General features: G+C 46.0%; 1 protein-coding gene across 2 annotated transcripts in view; it reads left to right on the top strand.

Annotated features, from left to right (window-relative positions):
• Positions 1–21,776, top strand: part of CCDC149 (coiled-coil domain containing 149) — a 102,698-nt gene extending 80,922 nt beyond the window's left edge. For both annotated transcript variants that reach the window (XM_035005207.1, XM_035005206.1), the window contains exons 10-12: positions 1,983–2,059; positions 8,221–8,337; positions 19,020–21,776. In XM_035005207.1, coding sequence (XP_034861098.1) covers positions 1,983–2,059; positions 8,221–8,337; positions 19,020–19,441 — 616 coding nt within the window. In that variant the 3' untranslated portion in view covers positions 19,442–21,776. The remainder of the gene's footprint in view (positions 1–1,982; positions 2,060–8,220; positions 8,338–19,019) is intronic.
• The last annotated feature ends 5,389 nt before the right edge of the window (positions 21,777–27,165 follow it).

Genomic DNA, 27,165 nt, shown 5'->3' on the forward strand with positions numbered 1-27,165 from the left:
CACTAGGTACTCAGCATGAGCTCTGACTCATAGCCAGGACTCAGGAAAGATTAGTTTCGCTGTTCATGTTAGCGGTTGTGTCGTTACTGCTGTTCTGGATAATGTTATGGCTACTATCACTCCTAGCACAATTCCCATTGGACCCATTTTATTACCTCCAGCTCTGTATCAGATGCCTGAATCAGGCCAAAGAGAGCAGTCACTGATGACAAACAGGCAGGGTCCCTCAAAGTATGGGACACTAGCAAATTCACCGCAGTCCATTTCTGGGAGACAAGGCTCTGTTATCCGGGAACATCAGGGGGTAAAAAAAAAAAAAAAAAAAAAAAAAAAAAGCAACCAAATGTCTCTGCAGCACGCCTTTGAACGTTGCTCTGATGGCATCCTTCGGCATGCACAGAAGAGTTAAGCCTTATCTTTTGTTTCCAAGAGGCAGCCACACACAGATGATCTGATCTCGTTAAGAAACAGGCATCAACTTGAACTCTGCTGTGATTGCATCTCAAACCCATCAGCTGGTGAAAAGGGAGCTCGGATCAGAAGGTCTGAGCAAAATATTGAAAGCGAGATTACGAAGAATGGTGTTTATTGAAGGGTCAGGGACATGAAAGTAGAATAGACCCAACAAATAGGGTGGCAACTGAAAGTAATTGATAAAGACTATGCAGAATTTAAGACTTAAGGAAAAGAAGAAAAGCTCCAAGTACCTAGGTGAGGAAAACCACATGTAGTAATGTCAGAGTTTTCTGGAAGCTCAAAGGGAATATTAATTAAGAAGCTGCAAGTCAATTCAGGTAAAATAAGGATGAATCCAAAGCCATATATATGTGCAGATTTATACATATTCATGCCTCTATGTATGTGGGTGTGCGCAGCTATCTCTGGAATATAAAGAGAGGTAGGAGAACAATTCTAGCATTCTGATTTCTCCTGCTGAAAGGAATCAAAACTTTGCTATTAAGGTGATTTCCGTGTCATTTTAGCATGACAGCACCAAGAAAATCCCCCAAATAATATAAAGACTGGTTTTTCCATTTCCAGGCCAATGGAGAGTGATTCAAGTTTGAGATGACTATGAAATCACTTCCCAACTATGTTTAATTTTGTGTAGAGTGGAAGAGGGGAAATACATGCCCACGTTTATGTCTTCCCATGCATACAGACAAAGTTTGGCTCCCAAGTAAACATTATAATCTTTTCAGATACACGTTCCAGAAATTATGTCCCAGTGGGTCAGAATGGTCACCTTGGAAAGCAATATAATTCTTCTAGAGACTCTGCAATTGCTGGAAGTTCTTTTGAAAGGCCTATTTCTTCATTCTGGCCATAGATAATTGCAAGCCTTGAAAGAAGGAAAGCATTTTCTTTAATCAAATATGTTTATTGAACACCTACCATCAACCGGGCATTCTGCTAGGTGTCAGGGATATGGATATCAGTAAGACATAGGTTAGGTCGAAGAAGGCAGATCTTACTATTTTATTGACTCAAAGCAACTTTACCACGCATGTTCACCCATCTTAACCGGTTAGACTTGGTGGTTTCCAGAACTCAGATACATCCTCAGAGAATCAGGTGCAATACTACTAAGGGCGTTCAAAATGAATGATTATCTTCAGCAATGAGCAATTCCCAAATAGAAATTGTGTAAGATGTTTGGGCAATGATGGAATAATTGTTTAGCTTCCTTTCCTTTTTGGGAGAGGACTCACTTAAATGGCAACATTTAATATTTTTTTAATCATTCACTGTATATTTTCATATGTATGTTCAATAGAGTGTGTGTGTATAATATATTATATATTATACATATATATTCTTTGCACATGCACACACAGTATGTTTTCTGCATATACTTTAAATCTCAAAACATTTTCTATCAGGGCACTCTAGGGGGTATCCCCCAAGTAGCTTGCTCACAGCTCCAAGAGCTGATGAGATGCTCATTAATTTGTCTGTTGTCATTTTCTCCCATTTTCCAGAATCCTAGGGAATCGGGTGGCTGAACTGGAGAAAAAATTAAGAACTCTGGAAGTTTCTGGTTTGTGGAGTCTTCCAGGTAAGCAGAACTTCATGAAAGTTATTTTCCTTTTTTTAAAAAGGCAGCCCTCACCTATTTTGCAAAGAAGATTCTACTTTCTAAATATCCTTTTATTTGAAGATCATTGTTGAAAAATCTACAAGTGCTTTAAACAGAAGCCATCAATTTTGAGGAAATCAGAAAAACTCCTATAAATATGCACGTTCCCATCTGTGGAACTATGAAGTTTTGCTAGCCTAAGCTCAGAAATTGTCATTATATGTGTCTGTGTATGCTTTATTTTTCACCTTTGTGAATATAGTAAATTGTTTCATTGTTTTTTACCCGTAGGTATCTTATAAAGTTTTGTTCATTTTAATTATCATCCTTAAAAATGAATATAAGAATGTACAAAGATTTGTTCAATTTACTCCTCAATCCTAAAAATGAATATAAGAACTGACAAAAATTTGTTCTATTTAATTATCATTCCTAAAAAAATGAATGATACCTAAAAATAAATATACTGACAAAAATTTGTTCTATTTAATTATCATTCCCAAAAATGAATATAAAAATGAGTATAAGAAACTTCTTCTCCTCTCTTCCCCTGTCCCTTTTTTTTTTAAAAGACTTTATTTATTTATTTGACAGAGAGACAGCGAGAGAGGGAACACAAGCAGGGGGGTAGTGGGAGAGGGAGAAGCAGGCCCCCCACGGAGCAGGGAGCCTGTCGCGGGGCTCGATCCCAGGACCCCAGGATCATGACCCGAGCCGAAGGCAGACACTCAGTGACTGAGCCACCCAGGCGCCCCTCCCTGTCCCATTTTACGCAGCTTGAAAATCAAAATTTCCTTTGGAGATTTTTTTTCCCCCACAATTGTACACGGTGTGAGGAAAACTCTGATGTTTCACTTTAATTAGCTATATTTATCCTGTTTGTCTTGGTAAAATACCCCTTCGTGAGACCCCCATCAGCTATTCCCCTTTTCTTTACACTCTCCAGAAACTTGTATTTATCATTTTCCACCCCCTCCTCTTTCCCTGAGAGCAACATTTACATATATTTTTAGTTACTTAACCTTTCTGCACAAACCAGCCTCCTCTACCCTTAAATCGTATCAGTTGCTGCCCTGTAATGTTCGAGAAATGAAAATTGCCACAGGGACATGGACAACAACACGTTTTTTTAATGTAACCTGAATAGCTGCCTTCGGTTGCCTACAAGTGCGTTTCATAAATTGGAAGTTTTAGCAGAGATTCCTTGAACTTGATGTCAAAAGACCTAACAGAACTAATTAGTGGCAAGTGCCATTCTGGGGATTTGAATGATCCATTTTGCACAGGAACCTTTTGATGCAGTTAAAACCTTATCTTCTTTGAAGGTCTTTCTTTTATTGCATTGAATTTCAGCACAGTCAGGCAAATTTATCGTTTATTTGTGCAGTCAGATTGCTATTTCTGTGCATAGACTGGAGTTTTGATGTTTGGTTTTTTTTTTCCTCCAAATGACTTAGTGAAATTTCATGATGTTTTATTTCTACAATTTATGTAAAAAAGATGAAAGTTGAATAAGTAAAGGAACGCTGAGAATTTTCTCTGGTGTTGTTTGGTCTGGGCTGGAATGGCTATTATGCATTAACAATTCTTTCTTTCCTTCTTATTGCTGCCTGAAGGCCTGAGCTACAATGTTTCAGTAGGATTCGGGAGTATGTTCTATTTAAAATATCTGTGTTTGTGGCTATTATCAGCAGTGCATTAATATCATGTAAATAAATAGAAATGCATTCTGTATGTATCATTGCACTTTTCTGATTAGAACAGTCCTTTGAAATAGAGAATTCAATTAGTACCAAGCAAATATTAAATGGTAAAATGAGCTTTGAGGGACCTGGCTAGATGGATTTTATGCCATGGCCATGTTTGTTCTAGTATCTGGCCTCCACACAGACACAGAGTGGGAGTACAGGGAAAACAGGGGGGACTCCCCAGATCTGATACGGTTGATGTAAGGGAAAGAGGATTGCTTTGCTGCAGTTGTGAAGGATGTCACAACGAGGCATCTCCGTGTGATCGTTTTTAAACCGCAGTGAGAAATAGTAAGGGAAGGGCCTCTTGCAGCATCAATTCAATCAGCCCCTTCCATCCGCTCATTGTTTTGTGGTCGCCATTTAACCTACCGAATAGTGGAGCAAGGGGCAGTATGTTCTCTTCCTCCTTCCTCCTTCCCTACCTCCCCTTCCTGTACCTCCACCTCCTTCTCATCCTTTCTTCTTCTCCACCTCTTCCTCTCTCTCTTCCACTTTTTTCCTCTCCCTAGGTAGAAGCCATGTCAGTGTTTTGGCCCCCTGGTGGGGACTGAGTCCCAGTAGTCAGAGAGTTGCTAGCTCTCTCTTACTTACTAGCATCTGAAAGGATCAGTGTCTTCTTCAGTAAATCAGTCCATCAGTGTGTTCATACCTTTTTGAGCATCAACTTTGTGAATTCAGTTCTCTATCAGGCATTCTAGTCGTGCCCCCTCCAAGAATCCATAGTCCCATTAGGGAAGCAAGATGCATACACATCTAACAGTGAGAAAAAAACACAAAATGATATATGATTAAGTGCCGAGTGATAAAGGTGTTGGGGTATAAGTGACGAACATGAAGAGTCATCAAATGTCAGACCTGGAAGGAGAGTTAAGAGCAAAGAATTCAAGGATGGCGAATACTTGGTGTATATTACAAAACACCCATTCCCATGCCAGTGGCAGACATTACTAATCAATCACATGGCTTTTGCATGCTGCCCTCACATATGGCCCTCAGAACAGGTATCCACCCTGGCTTTCCAGGAAGCCCCCTCCTGGTTAGACTTGACATGTGAGAGAAAACATTTCCCCTTTCCTGATCTAGTCTAATCCCCTCATTTCAGATGGAAAAAACAAAGGTTTAGGAAATGAGAGGATACTGAAGGGACACAGAGGCTGGTATTAGAACTCAGGTGTTTCCACCCATGCTGGGGAGTTGTAGTTCAGAGAAGAGAGGAATTGAGGGGAAGGGGCAGTTAGATCAGCTGGGGACTGGAGAAGGACTCAGAAGCCAGAACAGTCTTCTCTGAGACTCCGAATGGCAGTGGTGAATTCTGCCTTACTCTGAGACAGAACTGCTGTTGGACTTTGAGCATGCAATGAGTATTCTTTGAGTCTCATCTCCCTCCCTCCTCACTCTCTCAGCCAACAAATATGTAGTTCTCCGTGTTGTTCAACAGAGTTGGGGAAAATTTGTGATCTTGCTGGAAAGTAGGCAAGTCTGACAAATGCCACAGTCCACGTGGAGAAATCATCTGGATAGCAGAGCATATTCCAAACTGTTTCATTGGTTCCCAAGAGGTGGGAAGGCATGGGGCTCCTGCAAGAAAATGGGGGGGCGCAACTGACCTGGTCCCCCAGAAGGGAATGACACCCCCCCTCCCACCAGCCTCAGTCCCGCAGCCCTTTGCTGGCCTCTGCAGGGAGAGTGGTGCCTGGGGGCTCTGTGGGGCGGTTTCCTGGATGTGCTTCTGCTCTAAAAAGAAATGCTGAAAGCTAGAAAAAAAACCTGACAAGAGCAGAATCGGGCTCTTTGAGTTTTTCATTTAATTCTCTCTTCTCCACTCGAAGCATCAGCCTGAGGAAGAAAATGTGCATTTTGAAATTACTTGGGAATAAGGAAGGTTTCCAGACACTCACATGCCTGTCAAGCAGAGGGGCCTGTGTGGCCTTCCACACCAGCTGCCACTTGACTCTTTGTGGGTCACCTCCCCCACCCCTCTTCCTGCAGGCCAAGGCACCAGAATGAAACAATGAGACAGCCGATTATCAGATTAGAGCTCACATTCATCATCGTAGATGGAATCGAGACTTAGAAACAACAGGACAGGCTTCCAAGGAGGTCTTTGAATCCTTCAACAAACACTTTGCAAGAATGACCAAATCTTGCCATTTTACCTTCAGATTAGGGCATGATCTCTCCAGGTAGGAATTTCAGGAAGTGTTCAGCCTCTCTCCAACCTCCACCTTGATTGGCCATGGACGAGTCGTGGCTTCGGTTTCCTTCGCTAATGCTTGTTGCTCAGACTCTGGGAGAGGTTTCTCAGGGCTGGCTCCAGTGTTTTTGCGGAGCTACGATGGAAAGGATGATGCTCTGAGGCTGGAGAGGACCAGGGACACCTTGCACCCTAGAGAATCCCTTGTGACAGGAGGGGCTGAGGGCTTCCCTCAGGCCACCTTAGTCCCTCGGCTGAGGCCAGCTCCCCGCTCTGCCTGTAATTCTGATTCTTCAGCCACCAGAGCACAGGGGACTTGAAAGGCTGGTTGGGACACAAAGGGGCAGAGTGTGCCTCTTCCTGCAAGAACAACTGGTCTACCTGTAGAGAAAGATGGCTCAAGAAATGCAGTCTCTCTTGACTTGAGGACAGTAGCTGTTGTCTTGATCGAGAGAAACAAAAGAAGTCCACGCTGAGGTGTCTGCTCTGGGTTCAGAGGAACCATTAATCCCTCGCAGTGTTTCCAGATTGTATCTTTACAGTACAAAAGGAGACCCGATTGTGTTTCTTTTTTTCTGAGAGCCTCTTAACAATATCCCAACCTGTAGATCTACAGTTCTCTTTGGGACACTTCTCCAGACTGTGTCCCTGAAGATTTGGATTTTTTTTCTTGCACGTGAGACAATAGCCGTGCTGGTGGAGAGCTTTCAGGTAGGCTCCTATCAGATTTCTGTTCTTCTGGGATGCTCCTCAGCCGAACCCAGAGTGCTGATTGCTGCTAACAACATATCCCATCTGCTGGAGGCAGCAGCGAGCACCTGTGCCCACCATGACATCAGCAGTCCCAAGAATCCATTACCCATGTATTCAGATACATACCGGCTCTTTATTAAGCACCTACCATATGCCAAACTCTCTCCTACAGTCTTGGAAATGAAGCTCCCTAATGGGAAGACAGTACTGGGAACAAACTGAGGGCTCAGAGGTACAGTCCCAAGGTTCACCTGGTTCTCTAAAGGTGGGAACATCTTTACAGAAATACCATTCTGTGTCCACTGAACCTGAAACCGAGTAAAATCACAGAGTTTTGGGGCCCCTGATCTGAGCCCCAGAAAGATTAGGGGCTTGGCTTTAGAAGAGGTCTTGCTCAGAGTTAGACGGCTAAGGCTGGAGCATAGGCTCGGCCCACAGCCCTGGGGTTTTCATTTTGGGCACTGCGATTCCCACCGAGGGAATCCCAAGCCCTTGTGGACAGAAGTTTGGGGTCAAATCCTCCTTGTTGTGCTCTCCTGACCGCTGGGCAGCATTCCCTTTATGTCCACATGTTCTGTGTCCATGTGTCTGTGGTCACGATGCTCACATTTCAGAGCCATACTTCCTGTTCCTGACTTCCAGAACTTGCCATGGCCTCCACAATAGAGCGGTGAGGGTCTTCTTTCCCTCAACCTCTCCATCCACTGGGGGAGTTCATACAAATGGATACAAGGGTTTGGCTGGTAGGGGACTATATGTTCTAAGTGAAAGTTTAGCCATGACAATTTGGGGGATCTGAGACTACCCGCCTTATGACAGAGTCGTTACTCAGTCTAAATGACCACATTGAATTAAATCAAAGGTAGCATATGGCAGTGCTGTCTACACCGTAAGGTGATAATTTCAGTATATGACATTTATTGAGTGCTAGTGAAATGCTTAAGGGCTTTACATGAATCCGTTCATTTCATCACCACCGCCCAATGAGGTAGGTGCTGTTCTTCTTCCTCATTTTACAGACGAGGGCTCTGTGGCTGAGTGACTTGCCTGAGGTCAGCCAGCTAGCAAGGGACGGAGTCCAGAACACAAACCCTGTAGTTTGGCTCCAGAGCTGGCACTCCTCAGCCCTCTGCTGTGGTTATGCCTGTTCTCTTCTCACCCAGATCAAAGCCATTTGGTTTTTGGCCAACATACCAGGCTGCTCCTTCATGGTGGCATTTGTGGGCGGCCATGTCCTGAGCAGACTCACAGACTGGCCCTGGACCTCACTGCCTGGCCCTCACACTACAGAAAGGGCCGGCTGGCCATTGCCCTTCTGTAGCGTTACCTATGATTAAAGAAAGTGCCTTGTTCACCCAAACAGCCAGTCCATTGTGTGGGGCGAACATAACCACAACTCCACTGGTGACATAATATGTCCATGTTCCCCTTTTCCATGACAGGGGGCAAGGACACCATACTGTTCAGTGACCCTGCTCTTCCCACCATACAGAGATCAAGATCCCCACTGCTGAAGTTCATCGAGCAGCCCACTGAGAACAAAGCAAATTCTGAGGATGGTAAGCACGCCTTGATTTCTTTGTCTCTGCCTGACCTGTGCCTGGAACGGAGGCAGGGCTCAGTGGACTTCAGCTCCTTCCTGTAGCTTCTGGGGCACTGTGGGGTCATCCCTCGCATTTCCTCTTGTTGCTTATATGGGTTTGTGTTGTTTGGGGCTTCCAGCAGAAGAGTGCAGGCCTCTGTACTCAGCACAGTGACATAGAGGTTAAGAGAAAGGGCTCAGGATTTGAACAGCTCAGGCTCATAGTCCACCCCCACATTGTGTTGGCTCTGAGATTTTGGACTAGTAACTTCTGCCTGTTTCCTTACCTATAAACTGGCGAGATGATGGTGCCAACTTTGGGGAGATCTCAACACATTGCCAGGCACAGGGGAAGTGGTCTGGGAGTTAGTTGAAAGGAGAATAAAAGCTTCTCCTCTACCAGGCACACTTTCTGGAGGCAGAGTGTTTTGAAGGAGATCACTGGCCCATTTAGGTGCCAGAAGAGCCCGCAAGTATGAGAGGCATCTGTCTTCCCATGTGACAGTCTTGTTTCCCCAGCTAAACTATCCCTCACCTTTCTAAGTTTTGTCTGTCTTCTTTTTCTACCCCCCAGTGTGATTGCCAGCTTCCAGTATGGCCCCAAATGATCCCCACTTCCTGGTATTCATACCCTTGTATATTCCTCTCCACACTGTATCAGGGTTCATCTGTGTGACTAATAGAATACAGCACAAGTGATAGTATGTGACTTCCTAGGCTAGGTCAGAAAAGATATATGGGATCTTCCTTGCTCTCTCTGTCTTGGGTCATTCTCTCTGGAGGAAGCCAGCTGCCATGTCTTGAGGATACCCAAGCAGTCCCACATGTTGTTCATGTGGTCTGGAACTGAAGCCTTCTAGCCACCAGCCATCTGGGTGCACCATCTTGGAAGCAGATTCTCCAGCCCCGGTCAAGCCTCCAGATGACAGCTGTGCTAGTTAACATTTTGATGACAATTTCATGAGTGACCACTAGTGAGAACCACCCAGATAAACTGCTCCCAGGCTCCTGAGTCTCCAGCTGCTAAGTTTTGAGGTAACTTGTGGCCCAGCAGTGGGTAACTAATATGCCCAGCATGCAGGTGCCAAGATTGTTTCCTTGATTTCTGTATTTTCTCTCCATCCTCCATTGCTCTGAGTCACACCTGCAACCATCACCTCTATGAAAATATTCTTGAAATATTTTTCTCCCACTGGATGCCATCTGCAGAGCTACAGTCCCTTATTTCCCAAAGTGCAAACTTTACTACCTAAATATTCTGTGGACTTCTCAAGTATGACATCACCAGTTCTCCATGCTGCTTCCCTTTTTTTGTCACTCTCTCAGCTACCCAGCTACCTGGAGTCATCATCGACCACTGTCAACTTTCCTTCCTCATCCATATCTGCTCTGTGGCCACTCTTCCTTCAGAGTTTCTCACACCTCCATTCCCACCCCCTCTGGCTTTAGCTCAACCCTCTTTACTTCCTCGGCACGGCTTGGTGCCGTATTTCCTGTCTTCTAAACTCTCCCTACTTCATTCCCATCTTCCCCCTGCTGCTATAGGATAAAGCTTCTGGAGCACTACTCTCCAATATGTGTGTACCCTGCTCAGAAATCTCTAGTGGCTCCCAACTGTCTCCCACTTAAAATCGCTACCCTGCAACCTGACCTACCCGCTTTCTAACCTGATGATTATCTGACATAACAACTGTGCTTGTATCAAACTGTACTAACTAGTTAAATCACTTGCTACCATTGTGTAACAAACCGCCCCAAAACTTAGAACTAAAAGCAACCACTGTGCATTATTTATCATGAGTCTTGGGATCCGACGAGCAGTTCTGCTGATCTGAGCTGGCCTCAGCAAGGCTCACTTATGCATCTGTACAGCTATGTTTTGAAGTTTGTCTCAATTCCTCACAGTAGTACATAGAATGGTAGGAATAGGACAGGTCTGGGATTTCAACAGAGGGGATCCCCAAGCATATGCAGGGAGAATTCTTAGAGAGAGCGCCTGACTCAGGTGGGTTTCACACTGGCCAGAAGGCAAGCCTGGATCTTTCCAGCCAGCAGCATGTGGCTCTTTGCAAGCCTGGCCTGTAACACGCCATGGCCCACCACGCAGTCTGGAACATGCCTTGGCCAATGGTCATCCCGTGCCAGCATCCAGTGTCCACGTGGGGACCCGAAGCCTTCTGTCTGCTCTGAGCTTGTTTAGCCCCTGCGTGGGCCCAGGGCCCCCTGAGCTGAAATGGAACATGAGCCTGGCTTGATTTTCACAAGGGTAGCATAAGTAATGGCCTGATTCGAAATGATAGCTTCCAGAGTTCCATCATTAGCTCTCATTGTTCCAACTCTGTCCTTCGCCAGTGCGGGTGGGAACAAGGAAGCATTTATGTAGTGGCTGGCAGCGGCTGGGATGGTCTCATCACCGCTGCATCTCTGATTAATTCCAACTGAAAGAAGCTCACACTTTGAAGGACAAAGCCCATCAGAGATCAGTTAACAAAAGAAGACGAACGTCCCCTTTGGGCCAGTGTGGGAGGGTGACACATTTTTAGGAGCCTAACACTCTTTCTACAAAGAGCTACTTTTTCTTCATCTTTTCGAGAAAATATTTCTTCTTTCCATACTATTTGTGTCATAAATGCGTTTGTATCAGTTGATTGCCTCATCATTATTGATATGTGTTTTGTTATTAATACGCATTAATGATACTAATTCTGTTTTGTAAAGCGGCACAGAATAATTACTATTATTTTCTAATAATATTTTCCCATGCTGAGCTCAAAAATCCTTATTTTATGGAAATGGCAATGCTCTGTGTCTGTTCTCAAAGGAAAAGGAAAACTCTCACAGCTGAAGAGCTAACATTCCAGAATCACAGAGGTACAGGAAGAGTTTTGTTCCCCCAGCAAGTAGCAGAGGCCCTAGGTCTACAGATCAACAGTTGTGACATTTTCAGTAACTTTTCTTTGTCTGCTGATAAGGACTGGAGTATACTTTTTAGATATCTTTTGGATAACAAAAGGGAGGAGAGGATTGATAAATCTTGCTGATGACCCATAATCTAATCCCAGGTGGAGCCTGGTCCCAATATCTTTATGGTCCCGAGGCTCTTAACATCCAGACTTTCTCAGAAAAAAATACATCCCTGATAGGACCAAACAATAGAACTACAGCCTTGCCCATCCCCCGCTTGCTGCTGTGTTTTGACCTCTAAGGATGGCAGCAGTGTTCTCTCCTCCCCCTGCCCCCCAAAAAAGGTTGCAAAGTTCTCCCTGGTAATCTCAGAGGCTTGCCATTTTAAAAAAGATCCATGCATTTGGACATGAGCAGAATGTCATCTAAAGAAATGGCACAAGGCAAAGTACCAGCGACCAAAAGGCCCCAGTGTAATTTAGACCACCCTCACTTAGATGTAAATTAAGGTAGAGAAGATTAACCTGACCTACAGTAAAAACACTGCAAATGGTTTAGGGGTTAGGTTGTTACAGGTAAGGTTAATTAATTTTTCAGGGGCACCAGAATATACTATTAAGTGTCCTGGAAGAAGTAATTTCATAAGAGTAATTTCCAGAAGGAGTTTATTCATCTCATGTTGGTGAAAAATTTAACTGCAGAAAAGACCATAATTTACTCCTTTTGAATAAAGCTTCTTGCCCTGTGCTGGAAACTTGCTCAACTTGTACAACTACAATAAAAATTTTCTTTTGTTAGTATGAAAATGATGTTATTGCTGCCCTGAGCTACCTCAGATGTAGCTAAATGTTCGTGTGAGTTAGAAGTCTTTTTTTCCGGAAGTGCCCTTTTAAGAACTTTTAGGGTAGCAACCTGAATACAACTTAGAACGAATACCATAAATTCGAGGATTGCTTTCGTTTTTTGATGCAAGGCATTTACATATATGTACTAATATACTCATTTGTTCATGTATTCATATGTATGCCCATAGATCCAAGCATTTAATAAGCTATTTATTGAATCCCCACTATAGAACATGGGTAAGGTTTATCGGGTAAGATTTTATACTTCAGGTGATTTTTATAAGCTAACTATACATAAGTAACAACTTAAGTGTAAAAAAGTAGAAAGTACAAAGTTCCCTTGGGGGTCTAGACACAGCTTTGTGGAGATTAGGGCACTGTGGAGATTACTTTCTGTCCAGATTTCATCAAACAGGCTTTGTAGTGGAGATGGAGGTCGCGCTGACTGTTAAAGCTGGCCATCTGGATACATACAGGAACCATGGCCATGGCAGCATCATCCACCTAAGCAAAGGCTCAGAGGGCAGGACTGGGCTGCCATGAAGGGTTAGGTGTGGCTGGGGTGTAGGGATATGAGGGCAAGAGTTGGGATGTCAGGTGGAAAGGTAGATGGAGGTTGAGTCATCGAAGGCCTTGAATGTCAGGCCAAGAGCTTAGGTTATGTCCCTGAGACAGTAGCAGCCTTAGAAGGGTTGATAGCTGGGGAAAGGCATAGTCAGATTTGTATTAAAGCTCTCAGTGCTTTCTACACTGTCATGTGCGCCCAAATCGCCTGGAATCTTGTTAAAACGCAGGCTCTGAACCAGTAGGTGTGGGGCAAGACCTGAGATCCTACACATCCAACAAGCTCCCAGGCAATGGTGCCACCGCTCTCCACGGACCCCACCTTGAGTAGCAAAACTCGAGGCAAGGTCCCTCTCCAAGCCATCTGGATTAGAGCAGGGGGAGACTAGGAGCAAAGAAACCTGTTCGGTATGAACGTTACATTATCCAGGCCAAAACAGATCTGAATAGTTATTTTCTCAAAAATCAAGGCTTGCATCATTCCTTCATTTACATATTCATGAATTTCACCGTAAGGACAAGTCATGGCCTCATTTTCAGGTACAGTACTTCCCGAGGTCTTTGAGTTCTTAGGACAGTAATACATAGCTGTCCGTAACTACATACAGGCTTTAGAAAGTATAAAGTAGATTTGGTCGAACTTCTGCCCCTGGGACTTTGTCTGTGAACATCAGAAAGGCTAAAGAGAAAGAAATGGCTTTTTTTTGAATGTGGGAAGCAGATTTGAACCAGAAGAACCAGAGGTATGGGGCCTGGGGTGTGGGGACAGTGGTCCAGGTTGAGTTGCCACCCCCCCGCCCCGCCCCGTGATTCCAGTGTGCCAAGCATCACATCCATCTCTTCTATCTACCACCATCTCTTCCTGCATCCCCTTCATCTCAGTCTCATATCAGACTTCTGGTGCATCTAAACTCACTAATATTTCATGGCTTCTGGAGTTTCTCAGAGTTTTTACCAGGGTTCAGCCCTTGTAAATGCTTGATTAGGTTAATAAAGCCTCAAAATCACATGCAGTTATTTAAATAAATAGATGTTCAAAACATACTTTTAATATACTTTTCTCTTTCTTCAGCATTTTATTTATTTATGTGAGAGAGAGACAAGAAGCAGGGGGAAGAGCAGAGGGAGAGGGAGAAGCAGGCTCCACACAGAACAGGGAGCCAGATGTGGGGCTCGATCCCGGGACTCCAGGATCATGACCCTGAGCTAAAGGCAGATGTTTAGCCAACTGAGCCACCCAGGCACCCCCACATACTATTCTTATTAACAAATACCTTTATGCACCATCTCACAGTTAAAATGGAACGCACATAGAGTAATATTGTTACATGTTGCAGAAATTCTAGGCTGCATTTTAATTCAAACTTTTTAGATCTTATCGACTTTTTAGGCTACATGTAGTTAGATGTATGCACTTTTGAATACTCAGTCTTTCTAAATGATATAAATAATCCTCAAAAATTCATATAAATCTTATTAATAGTCACCACGTAGCTATCGCCTGCCAGGGGCTGGGTTTATGAACTATCAGGAGTGGTTTGCCCTTGTTTTCTGAACGCTTACCTGTTCATTGGCTGAGGTGATGTTAAGTCAAATTCAGCTGAAATTTTGGGAAATGCACCTAGTGATTTATATAGGGAAGCCTTAGAAATCAAGCCGTGACTGCAGAAGGTCTGCCTTGGAAAAGGAGAGGAAGAGGCAGATGCAAGAAACTATGAGTGTTTTAGTCAGCTGAGGCTTCTATAACAAAATACTATCAGGGAAGTGTCTTGAACAACAAATGCTTATTTCCCACAGTTCTAGAAGCTGGGAAGTCCAAGACCAAGGTGCTGGCAAGTTCAGTGTCTAGTGAGGATCCTCTCTTCCTGACTTGCAGACATCCACTTTCTTGCTGTGTCCTCAATGGCAGAGAGACAGACAGACAGACAGAGACAGAGAGGGAGAGGGAGAGAGAGAGGGAGAGGGAGAGAGGGAGGGAGAGACAAGAACTCTGGTGTCTCTTTCTCTTCTTAAAGGGCACTAATCCCATCATGGGGCCTTCATCCTCATGACCACATTTAAGCTGAATCACCTCCCAAAGGCCCCACCTCCTAATACCATCATATTGAGGATTAGGGCTTTAAATATGAATTTGGGTGGGGGAGAGGATAGTTCGGTTCATAGCCCTGAAGGCCATACGTAGCACTTGGCGGTTGATGGGTATAGAAAAGGGAAGGACACTAATGTGGATGGCTTCAGGGTGTGAAGCCCATATTACCATGAACGGTACTGATACGGCAGGCACGAACACATCTACCGGGGGAGGTTTGGGGGCGAGGGGAATTCCAGATCATCCAGGTGGGGAATCCAGTTGGCAGCTAGAAACCTGGGTGTGTATGTCTGACAGAAAGGGGTCAGAGCCATGCATATAGATTTGGGAGCTGTACTCATGGTCAGGAATTAAGATCATGAGCTGGCCAGTGAGTGAGAGTGAATGAAAACCAGGGAAACGCATGGCACATAGTTGGGGGTGGGGGTGGGAATCGGAGGGACCAGAAGGAGATTTGGGATAGACAAAGGAAACTAGGAGGCATGCAGAGTAGGCTGAAGAGTGGCCCCCAAAGATTCCAGATCCTAAGTCCTGGAACCTGTAAATGTTACCTTCAGTGGGCAAAAGGACTTACAGGTGTGATTGATTTACCCACTTTTGAGATGGAGAGATTATTCTGGATTATCCATGTGAGTCCTCAGTAGAAGCACGTGTCTCCTTGTAAGAGGGAGGCAGAAGGAGATTTGCCACACACAGAAAAGAGAAGGCAGTGTGACCACCGAGGCAGATACTGGGGGGATGCTGTTGCAAGCCAAGGAGTGCCGGCAGCCGCCAGAAGCTGCAAGAGGCAGAAAACAGATCTTTCCCTATAGCCTCCAAGGCCGTGTGGCTTTGGTTCTGGCCCAGTGAAAGCCATGTTGGATTTCTGACCTCCACAGCTATAAGAGAAAAAAAATGTGTTCTTTTAAGCTACTGAATTTGTGGTAACTTGTTACAGCAGCTATGGGAAACTAATACAGCATGCTCACCAAACAAGATTGGAGGAGAAACAGAAGAACACAGTGTTTTGGAAACCAAAGGGAGAAACAGCTTGAGAGGAGGATGTGGCATCAGAAACATGCTACAGAGGAGGGGTGCCCAGGTGGCTCAGTCGGTTAGGCGTCTGCCTTTGGCTCAGGTCATGATCCCAGGGTCCTGGGATCGATCCCCACATTGGGCTCCCTGCTCCGCGGGGAGCCTGCTTCTCCTTCTCCCTCTGCCTGCCACTCCCCCTGCTTGTGCTCTCTCTCTCTGTGCGTCAAATAAATAAATAAAATCTTCAAAAAAAAAAAAAGAAAGAAATCTGCTACAGAGGAGGCAGGAGGGGACTGAGAAAGGGGCGTTGGATGTGGTGACAAAAGCTTGCTCACTGGTAGGGAGGATACAAGGCAGACTGAAGGATCTGAGTTGTGAATCAGCACTGGGAACTGGAAGCAATGGATATAGGCTCTTAGGTTTACAATTTAGTGCAAAAAAGGAAAGACGAGATGTTAATTGGTGACAAAATCTTGGAAGTTGCATATCTTACCTTTTTAAACTAGTAATATAAGCAGGTGATTAAAATGTAAATGACACAGAGGGGGCACCTGTGTGGCTCAGTACGTTTGACGTCCAACTCTTGATCTCAGCTCAGGTCTTGATCTCAGGGTCTTGAGTTCAAGCCCCAAGTTGGGCTCCTACTTAAAAAATAAATAAATAAAAAGAAAAGAAAATGTAAATGACACAGAAAGGTATAAAGTTAAATTTAAAGCCTTTCTCCATCCTTGTTTTCTGCCCTGACCCTCAACTTGCTCCCTACAGAATTACAAGTTTTAGTGTATGCTGCCAAAAACATTTTTACGGCTCAGCAAGTATATACAGAATCCCCTGTTGATGAGCACTCAGATTCTCTCCAGGTTTCTGCTATAAAAAACAATGTCATGGGGCACCTAGGTGGCTTAGTCAGTTAAGCATCCGACTCTTGGTTTTGGCTCAGGTCATGATCTCATGGGTCGTGAGATTGAGCCCCATGTGGAGCTCCTCCTTCATGAGTCTGCTTGAAGATTCTCTCCCTCTGCACCTCCTTCCACTCACACAGTCTCTCTCTCCCTCTCTCTCAAATAAATAATCTTTTTTAAAAAACAATGTCATAGTGAGCATCTAGGTGCATACATCTTGAAATATGTGGGCTAATATCCATAGATAGATTCCTAATCCTGAAAATACTGAGTCAAAGGGTAAATGTATTTGGGATTGTTGCCTAAATACCCTGTCAAAGAGTTTTGCTCATTTGTATTCTCTTAAGAAATGTATGATTATACCTGTTTCCCCACATCCTCAGCCAAACTGAGCTTTATCAAACCTTTTCATTTTTGCCAGTCTGGTAGATGAAAAAATGCATCTCTTTGCAATTTAGATATCTTTAGTTAGAGTGAAGTCATCGTTTCTCATGTTTGCCATCCATTTGTATTTCCTTGTGAATTGCCTGTTTTCATTCCATACTTAAATATTTGTTGTGACACCTTCAAATGAACCCACTCTACAGACTGTAACATGGATCAATCTCATACACACAAAACAATACAGACACAAACCAGCATAAACAATACGACTCTGGTATAGGAACACCAAGGACCAGGCAAAACTCATCCTTGGTGTCTGAAGTAGGCTAGTGGTCACTCTTGGCAGGAAAGTGACTAGGAAGGGGCGAGGGGAGTAGATAGACTGGGAGGTGTCTATAGGGGGTTGGTTATTTTGCTTCTCGTCCTGGCTGCTGGTTCCATGGGTGTGTACATGGTGTGAAATTCAGTGAGTTGTAGACGTAACGGTCGGCGCACTTTTATGTACGTTATGCTCCCATCAAAAGAAAAAAAGGAAAGTGAGGAACTTTTTATAAACATTCTTGAATCCGTAGAATGCGCCAAGCACTGTGAACAAGTCAGGCGAGGCCCCCGCTTGCATTTTAGAATAAGATCAGCAGGTAAAATGCTGAGCACCGAGCCCAGCCCAGAAAAGCACCTAAAAAGCGTTAGCTGCTATGATTCAATTTTAGAGAGGGAGAATCCACAGGTGCCTGCAGAGACCAAAAGATAGCACAGAATGGACAGAAGGACACACAGACATGAGACAACCACAGGAAATGAGGCTGGGGCTGAAACAGGAGCAGATCGGGTAGGACCCTGTCAGAGACCTAAGTGAAAGGAATTAAAATATATCCCACAAGCAGCTAGGCTCTGGCAGAAAGTCCTAAGTGGGAAAATGCATGGTCAGAACAGGTCAGCTTCTTCTAATCGTCCTGAGTTCTCCCTCCACTTCCCCAAGTCCCAGCTGTCAGCCTGAAGCCATCCGCATGTGTCTGATGCCAGCCTGATGGTGGTGGGACTCTACTCTGTCCCACTGGGGGTACCAGGACGTGTCCCCCAGAGCCCTGGCCCCTGAAATCAGCCCTGTGAGGTGCTTCCATGCATGTCACCACTGTTTGGCTTGCAGGCTAAGAACATCTTGACTTCTGGGAACCTCAGAGTCTGGCGTTGAATGCACAGGACTGGATGCTGGGAGGTTGCTCCCCAAGCGTGTCTCTGTCCTGCACGGCCACAGGTGCTTAGGTCTGGAAGGGACATCAGAGAGTCCTGCCCCTTGTTTTGTGTCTGAGGAAAGGAGGCCAGACAGGTTCTCCTGATCGCAAAGTAATGAATAAGTAGGAAAATGGGGCTAGACGCCAGTTCTCAGGACCCCGTTCTCTCCCATCCCCCTCCAGTCGAGATCGAAAATGATGTTTAGAGAAGAGGTTTGGGCAGACCAAAGTAGTTAGGAGGGGTGGGGAGCTGAGGAAACATCAGCAGTGTGCATCGAAGAATGAGGTGCTGTTGGAGAATGAGTGGGAGGATGGGGGACACTAAATCCCTCCCACACTGTTCTTCTCTTCCCCACCTGGAAGGCCACCAGCACCCCTTTTCATGACTAAAGGCCACAGTCTTTCCTGAGCCGCAGAATCTACAGAACCTTTGTCCTCAATGTAGATGCTTGATGGGCACGAGGAAGCACAGAGCGGGAAGCAGGAGACAACCAGGCGCCCGGAAGGGATGGGTGATGACCTTGGCCGCAGGCTCCCTTTCCCTCCATGAATGACACGGCAGTCACCAGGGTGGCTGCTTTCTTTGTTGACGTGGGTCCCGTGATCCCCTGCAGCGGCACTTTCCGCCTCCGAGCCCTGGTGACATGGGCCTGAGGTTGGGAGGAGAGAGGCAGCGAGGGCTGACCTCCTGCCAGAGGTCTGATGCTGTCCCGGGTCTGTTTCAGGGGAGGTCCAGAAGCCAGAACGAGGTGGAAGCCAGGCAGCCACCGAGGCGTTGACAGCCCCGGAGGATGCTGGAGGGCCCGCTGTCCACTCCGCGGCAAATCACAACCACGGGAAACGGTGCAAACCCTTTCATCCTTCATCACTGCGGGTAGCGTCTGAGGAGGAAGGAATGGACAGGCTTGGAGGGGAAAGAATGAGACTGACAGAGGCCGAACCAGAAGGGGTCCAAAGAGCAAGTCCCAGGGAGGCTCGGAGGCACGAGATGGGGACAGCCCCGCCAGGCCTGGCCTCCAAGGGGGAGGCCCCCAAATCTTGCCCGGGTTCTTTTGAGTCCAGCCAGGCGGCAGCCAAAACCTCCACCCCGGAGGACGGCAAGGAGACCCCAGAGGGTGGCGGCACGGGGAGCGCCTTGAAAACCTGAAGGGGAAGGGGATCCGCACGGTGACACGTCTAAGGCGCAGGGGACAGTAACGACTTAAGCATCAGAACAGCGCTGGGAAGCTTCTTTCTCCTAACACACTTCAAAGCCTGCAAGTGAGAAGAGACCCAGGTCCTGTGGCAAACTGTGAATATTCTGATGATGCCAACACAGTTTGATTTATTAAATGCGGGTCCTCAAGCTTCCCGGTGTCATCTCTTTCTGCCGGAGACACGCTACTGTGAACACGGCCGGGCACAGATTCGGTCCACCATATGGCTGGTTTTCGGCATCCGTCTTTCTGTCAGCGTTGGTTTTATTAGAGATAAGATGTTTTTCTATTAGCATTTAATGTTGTCGATCAAAATTATGGGAAGAGTTTCAAACGGATGGGGTTTTTAATCAGGTCCCCGTCTTTGTAATGGTTAGGCGGCTGGAGAGAAAGGTGTAATTGAGCATAATGGGTCCAGAGGGCTCGCGGCTCCGCTCCATCATGTCAGGGTCCAGGGGGACCTCCCAGCATGGGTGTTCTTGGCACCCTGCCCATGGCACTGTCTGTCATGCCACTGACTGGCAGGTGGAGAGGGGCTTAAGCGGGCTCAGAAGGTGGGGTTTCCGGTTTGAAATCCACAGCCCCTGTGGAGACCCGTTTGCTGACTGCTAGAGCTGAGCTTTCCAGCCTGTAATTCTGAAGGATTAATCGACCCGGAGTGATGGGAGGGAGAAGAGTGGGGGGAAGGGGACTCCAGCGGCATTTTGATTTTTCGTTTCTGAGATAAGAGCCAGAGCCTGGGAATGCTGGTTCTCTGCCTTCAACCCGTGCTGCCTGTAGGGTTTTTATGGCCATGGAGCGGTGGGTGTGGGGCTTGGGACAAGATAAGCAGTTGGGGCAGGAAACCGCTTAGGACCGATCCAGTTTCCTGAGCCACGTGAAACCTTGAACCCTTCACTCCCCCTGCGGGGCATTAAGGCTGCTTCCCCTGTGCCGCCAGGTACCCGGATCTTAGAGACGAGACGCAGAGCGCATGGCCCAATAGTGGCAAGAGAGAGGAAAACAAAATAACTTCATTACAGCCCGTTTCGGGGGACTGTGGAACCAAGAACCCAGGCTGGGAGAGGAGGGGGCGTCAGCCCTCCTGGTTCTTTCCTTAGGGATAAAATTAGCTCTTCTGGGTGACATCTGGAACTGCAGAAAATGGAAGGCCCATCAAACGATAGACCTTTCTTTGAGCGAAACTCAGTTCATCACCCCAGAAAGGCCTGATACCACATCCCAAAGCTCAAAACACCCCTGAGAACCAGAATCACTCCTTTGAGAGGCTCTCCTGCAGGAAAAAGAGAGGCTCCCGAGGTGGGAAAGTTGAAAATTCATCCAAAATATCAAGCGGATAGAGCAGGTGTGTGATCCTAGGTGTGAACCCCGCACGGGGGTAGCCAGCCCACCCCGATGCCTCCCTGCCCTATTTCATCTCTGGCGTTACTCTGCTCCTGGAGCAGGAGCTCTGTCAGATTTTGCACGCTCTCACCCTGAAGGACAGCGAAGTGGAGGCAAGAAGGTCCAGTTTGGGGCCCGGGTGGGCCTCCAGCTGCTTTCTTCCCACTCACCGGAGGTCACCCCAATAGTGGAAGAGGGGCGTGCCCAAGTCGGTGCACTGTTGCTCCTAGACCCAGGAGCTGGGATCTGGACATACCATGTGCCCCTTGCCCATCAGGCCCGATGCCCCAGTCATCCTTCTGTGCTTCAGCCTCTCCCCGCTCCCCACACCCGCCCCCTCGACTTCCTCTCCAGGGAGGTGGCTTCTGCAGCTGCAGAGCCTGCACAGGCCAGCAGCCACGGAAATAATTTTCCTGCAGCACTAGGCCTTAACTCTCTGCAAATGTTCAGCGCTACTACATAGCCCGCCAGAGCCACTAAAGGAAATCACAGCCAGATTTAATACAATCATAATGAAAAGAAAAATCTCTCCCCACGGAAGCACTGGTTTTGACACACAGTCGGCCAGGTGCACATCTTTAGGGCCCATTCCATCACCTTCTGGAAAGCAGCGCTTATAAGAAACGCCACCACATTCCATCACGGGCAGGGACACTACTGTGAGTCCCAGAGAGTGTGGGGTTCAGGGTGGGGCGGTCAGAGGGAGTGATAACCCAAATGGTGCATGCAGTCTGCCTGGAGGGTTTTGTGTTATTAGATGGAATTGGAGCCAATGAGCTGATCCTGTCACATGAGTAACCTTGACAATGCCCCATACACACACGTGACTCTGTCCCACCCCTGCTGTTCCAGCCCAACGTGGCTCCTCTGTTCCACAGACATTAAAGGGAGTTTCAGCAATTACTTATGGCTGTCTTTTGTCTTTTTGAGAGTCCTTGTGGAAGTGCACAGCGTTCTCTCCCCGGCTCTACCAGCTAGCCTTGCATCAGTCTGAGCACACTCTGCTACGATTCACACACTTTAAGAAACTTAAACGGTAGGAAAATGAATCATATTGCATAACGAGAACTTCAGAAGTGGGGTATTCTGGGGCTGGTTTATTCAAGAAGTCATCAAGGATCTGGGTTTCCATCTTTCTGCTCTGCCTGCCTCATGGTTAGCTACACCCTCAAGCTGCCGAGATGGCTGCCACAGCTCCAGCATCAGTCACCTGTTCTCACATTTGTGTCCAAAGGCAAGAAGGAAGTTTCTCCCCATGTGTGTGCATGCACATGAGTGTGTGTGTGTGTGTGTGCATGTGCGGACGTGCATGCATAAGAGCAAGAAACCTAGTTCTTGTCACAGTTCATTGGTCAGAATTATCGCAAGCCTATGTCTAAACCAACCCCTAGCGAGGGAGATGGAATTAACTGAGAAGGGCTTGGACTCATCAGGATCACCAAGTGAACTGGGGAGGGCCCGTCCCTGGACATGCAGACTCTAAAGGGGTGAACAGCAAAACAAAATCGAGCAGTAGAGGAAAGTTGAGAATAGATTTAAATAAGCCACCAGCAGCATTGTCTCTGAACCCCACATCTGATTTTGTTTCATTTTCTTCCCTTAAAAAGCCAGAATATTTCGTTACTCATGAGTCTGGAGCTGGGGGGCGGGACAGTGGCTGTTTTTTGTTAAGAAGAATGTCATCTCATCTCCGCTCTCCCTTGGCTGCTTTATCATCTGTTCTGTTTTGTAGCTGGGACGTTCCCACCTTTGTTCGCCTCTTCGAGTGTGTCTGTCCTTCCATTATTTTTCCAGCTCAGTTGCCAGCAGAATGCAGAGCAGCCTGGATAAATGAAACAGAGCCGACAGGTCTCTTAATGAAAGCTTGTTTGCACATCCTGCCTTTCTTGTGACCGCTCTGTACCTGAGAGCCCTTAGGTGTGGATTTTTACATATGAGCGTGTGTCGTTCTTTTAATTAAGGCCCCTAGAAATGGATTGGCTTTTTTATTCCAGGCATTTCTCATCCCTAACTCCTCTTTCCATGCCTCTTCTGCCCACCTTCCTCCCCCACCCTCACCCCCACCCCCCTCTGTCTTCTTCACCTCACACAGCTATTCCAGAAGCCTCTCTAGCTAGGAGGCTCCTGGTGGCATTCAGCTCAATCCCGGCTGGAGCCTCCTCCCACTCGGCAATCTTAAACGAAATGCATTTTCCCGTCATTGCGCCTCTTGTGCCCTCAATCCCCAACACACGCCACCATCACGACGGGAATTCTAGAAAAGGGTTCTGCCATCAGTCATTCACCTGTTGGGGTGAATCTTTGGATGTGTTAGTCCCACTGGGGCATTTACACCCCTACTCACCATGTGACATAAAAGGTTCAGCCTCTTCTTTAAGGAATTTCAAACACCAGCTCCCTGCTCATTGGTGTTATCTTCCTTGTTTCCTTAAAATTACAGCATGCCTTCACCCCTCTTGGTGTGCTTCTCCTCCAAAATATGGGGCCTCTCCTGGCTCCATCGCTTTGCTGCAGCCCTTTGGATGGCTTGGTATCCTACTTCTCTTTGAAAAAGTCCTCTATTGGGGCGCCTGGATGGCTCAGTCTGTTAAGCATCTGCCTTCAGCTCAGGTCGTGATCCCGGGGTCCTGGGATTGAGCCCCACATCGGGCTCCCTGCTCCGCGGAGTCTGCTTCTCCCTCTCCCTCTGCCCCTGCTCATTCCGTCTCTGTCTCTCTCTCTCTCAAATAAATAAACAAAATCTTAAAAAAAAAAAAAAAGTCCTCTCTTTGAGCACCTTCTCCTTCTGCCCTTTGCTTTCATTCTGGAAGCCTCCATTTGGAAAAATCTCCCTCCTTAATAAATACTGAGGGTACCATGACACGGCTCAGTTAGGATGTCAAGAAGCCAAAAGATTCCCCTTAGCTCACTACTTTAATATATTCCTTTTTTTCCAGATGTCTTTCTGAACAGAGAAAAATGTGAAAATGAGAGATGCAATAGAGAGCTCAGTAGTGAATCTAATTAGAAATGAGAAGCAGAAAAAATAAGAAGGGCCTGTCTCTCGCTATTACGATTGCTCACAAAAACAAAACAAAGCAAGTTGATACAGCATGAAGGCAATTTAAAGTGATAGATACAGATGCGCTGCCTTACGTTCCATATCACCTCTCGACTGAATGGGACTTTTTTTAATAGGGAAAGTTTGTACAACACTGACAAGTTCGACTTTCTGGAATCTATGTGAGCCCAGGAATATATTTTGGATCTTAGCTGAGGCCAGTGATAGCCTATTAAATTTAAAACAATTGGCTTTAAAAAAAACAAACCAGCTGCTATCTTGTAGTTTAAAGAAAGAAGTAACCTCTATTCATTTGCAGACCCTGTGTTATTGGTTTCTACGATTATCATGTAATATAACTATATCTTTTTTTTGTCACCTGAAATAAACATGTAGTAATTTTCCTGATATAGATGATTATCTTTATCTTTATAAAGATAAAGATAATCTTTATTTGCACCTTTTTCCCTCTCTACCCTCGCTGCAGGCCAACAATATAGGCTGAGTGTTCCTTCTAGAATATTGTAACAACATTATCGGTTGCAATCTGTCACCTAAAATTATTAGATCATATGGCAGTCGTGAAAATTATGGAGAATGTAAAGATTTTATGCATTCAGTCAAAAATGCCAGATCTAAAATCAGTTGGTTTATTTCCTGCCGTCTTTCAAGTTGACCAAAGCACTCACTGATTTGCTCTATTTTCTTACGTTTTTAGTATTTCTGTATATATACGCACTGAAAAGCCCCACTCGGAAAAAATTCACTGCAATTCTGAGAAAAAGCTTATCCTAAACATCTAAAGATAGCATTTCTAATTATTGTCTACATTGTGTTTAAACTGTGCAAACTTGAGCATTATTCTCACTTTACCAGCTGTGTCTATAGGTACAGTCATTACATCAAACGCTTCTAATTTTACAAAAAGAAATCAAAACAAGTGTGTGTTTAAGTCTCAGTGACAAATGCAAACCCTGTGAGTCAGGCAGGCAAACTGATTAGCAAGCTGGCTGGGAAGTCAAAACAGCGAATATAAGGAGATTAACAAAACAGATCTGTAAGAGGAGAGGAGTAAAAATAGCCTCCAGGGGCCAAGTGGGGTCCAGTGGGCGGGTTTGGTGGCACACATCAGGTTCTGGGCCCAAAACCAGATGCCTGCCTGTAACCCTAACCCTAACCAGATGCCTGCCTGTCTTCCTTCGTCTCAGAAGCCCCGCCCCCCGCCCACCACCACCCCAGGAACTGGGGTCAAGGTTCATGCCAGCCAGCTTCTTCATGGATGCAGAAACTTTCCTACAAACCTAAGTGGAAGCAACTTTTCCTTTACTTGAATCCTTCTAGTTGCAGGACCCTCATTACCTTACAAGGTAGTCGAATCCATTCATAGGTAACTATTTTTCTGACCTTAGCCATTGTTATTAATTAGACATGTGCTAGATACTTAGGTCTTTGTGCTACACTATATAGCTGTCACAAATAACACTTGATTTAATCCTCACAACAATATGATGATCTTATTTTACAGATGAGAAAACCCAAGCCCAGAGAGGTGAAGTGACTTAACTCAGGTCACACAGCTTCTAACTGTGGCAGAGCTGGGGTTCCAAACAGGCCTTTCTACTTGAGCTGTCAACCACCCTGCTAGATGCATTCCTTTGCCTTTACAGTGAACTGTAATTTACCCTTCTATTATTTCCTTTCTCTATTTCTTGTCTCTGGAGCCCCACGGAATAGTTTATCAATCCAATTCCCCTTAATGAACAGAAAGCAAAAGGAATGGGTCTGCTAGGGTATCTCTTTAGTCTTGTGGGGGGCCAAGGGTAGTGAAAAGAGGAACTAAGAACAGAAGATGCTATGATCTGCATGTTTGTGTTCCCCCCAAATTCATACATTGGAATCCTAACCCCCAAAAGATGATGGTAACAAGAGGTGACACCTTTGGGAGGTCCCAAAGTCATGATGGGGGGAGCCTTATAGAAGAGGCTCCAGAGCGATCTCTAATCCCTTCCTCCATGTGAGGACACAGTGAACATCAATGGTTGTGAACCCCAAAGAGAGCTCTCACCCGACTATGCAGGTGCTGTGGTCTTGAACTTCTAGTCTTTAGAGCTGTGAGAAACAAATTTCTGTTGTTTATAGGCCACTCAGTCTGTGATATTTTGTGATAGCCCAGATGGACTACAGCAGAAGTTTAGTGATGAGAAGCACCAGTCTCCTAAAAATAAGTCCAAACCTCCCCTGATGATCCTGAATTAACCTATAATGGGGCAGCAGAGGCGAAGATGGGGTGCTGGGCATCCATCCATGGGGTCTTGATGTCTCCACTGTGTGTCCTCTGTGATTCCTGCCTCGTTTTCATAACTTTTAATTGTGGGGATAGGCACACACATCTGTTGAGATCAGGGTATTTAAAGCCTCCGTTTGCTAGTTCCCTCTCAGTGCTGATCTGCCCAGTTCAAGTTAATACTTCAAACCGGTGAGAACCAATTGGTGGAACAGTCACCAGGCAAAAACCTCTCTCTCCGGTTGTCACTTGGGTTCAAGGAAACATTTTTAAATAACAAGTTAGTCCTAGTAAGAAGCAAAAATAACCACTGGGGATGGGTTTCTGGCTAAGGTTCCATTTGACTCACTGCCTTGAGAGGCTGGGAGAAATGGAAGCTGCCTCTGAGTAACCAGGGTGGAAAACCTGCAGCTAGAGTGGGTCTCCTGAAGGACATTAGAAAGTTATTGGGAGTGCTTTTATTCAATCACCGAGGGTGGATAGAGGCACCGGGTGGCTCAGTCAGTTAAGCTTCCAACTCTTGATTTCACCTCAGGTCATGATCTCAGGGACCTAGGATCGAGCCCCACGTCAGGCTCCACGCTCAGTGTGGAGTCGGCTGGGGATTCCCTCTCTCCTTCTCCCTCTGCCCCTCCCTCTACTCACACACATGCGCTCTAAAACAAGTAAGATCTTTAAAAAAATAAAATAAATGAAGGTGGACGCACTTTCTGATCTAGTGCGTGTATAGATTATGCTTTTCAAAGAGAGAGGCTGAACATCTAAGTCCTAATCAAAATCAGCCTGCCGTTGGGCTCCATGGTTCCAACTGCCTTTGTGTCAAGAAGTCAAGAAGGAGAACATTGTCCTTGTCCGGGTCTTGGAGAAGGCCAGCAACTTCAGACAGCAATGCCAACCTCCCTGTAAACTGCCGCTCGACTGCTTCACTGGCCCTCTCCCCGCCATCTGGGAAGTGGACCTCGGGCCGC

This window comes from Mirounga leonina, unplaced genomic scaffold, assembly GCF_011800145.1.
Source record: "Mirounga leonina isolate KUSES-001 unplaced genomic scaffold, KU_Mleo_1.0 Mir_129, whole genome shotgun sequence".
Taxonomy (NCBI): domain Eukaryota; kingdom Metazoa; phylum Chordata; class Mammalia; order Carnivora; family Phocidae; genus Mirounga; species Mirounga leonina.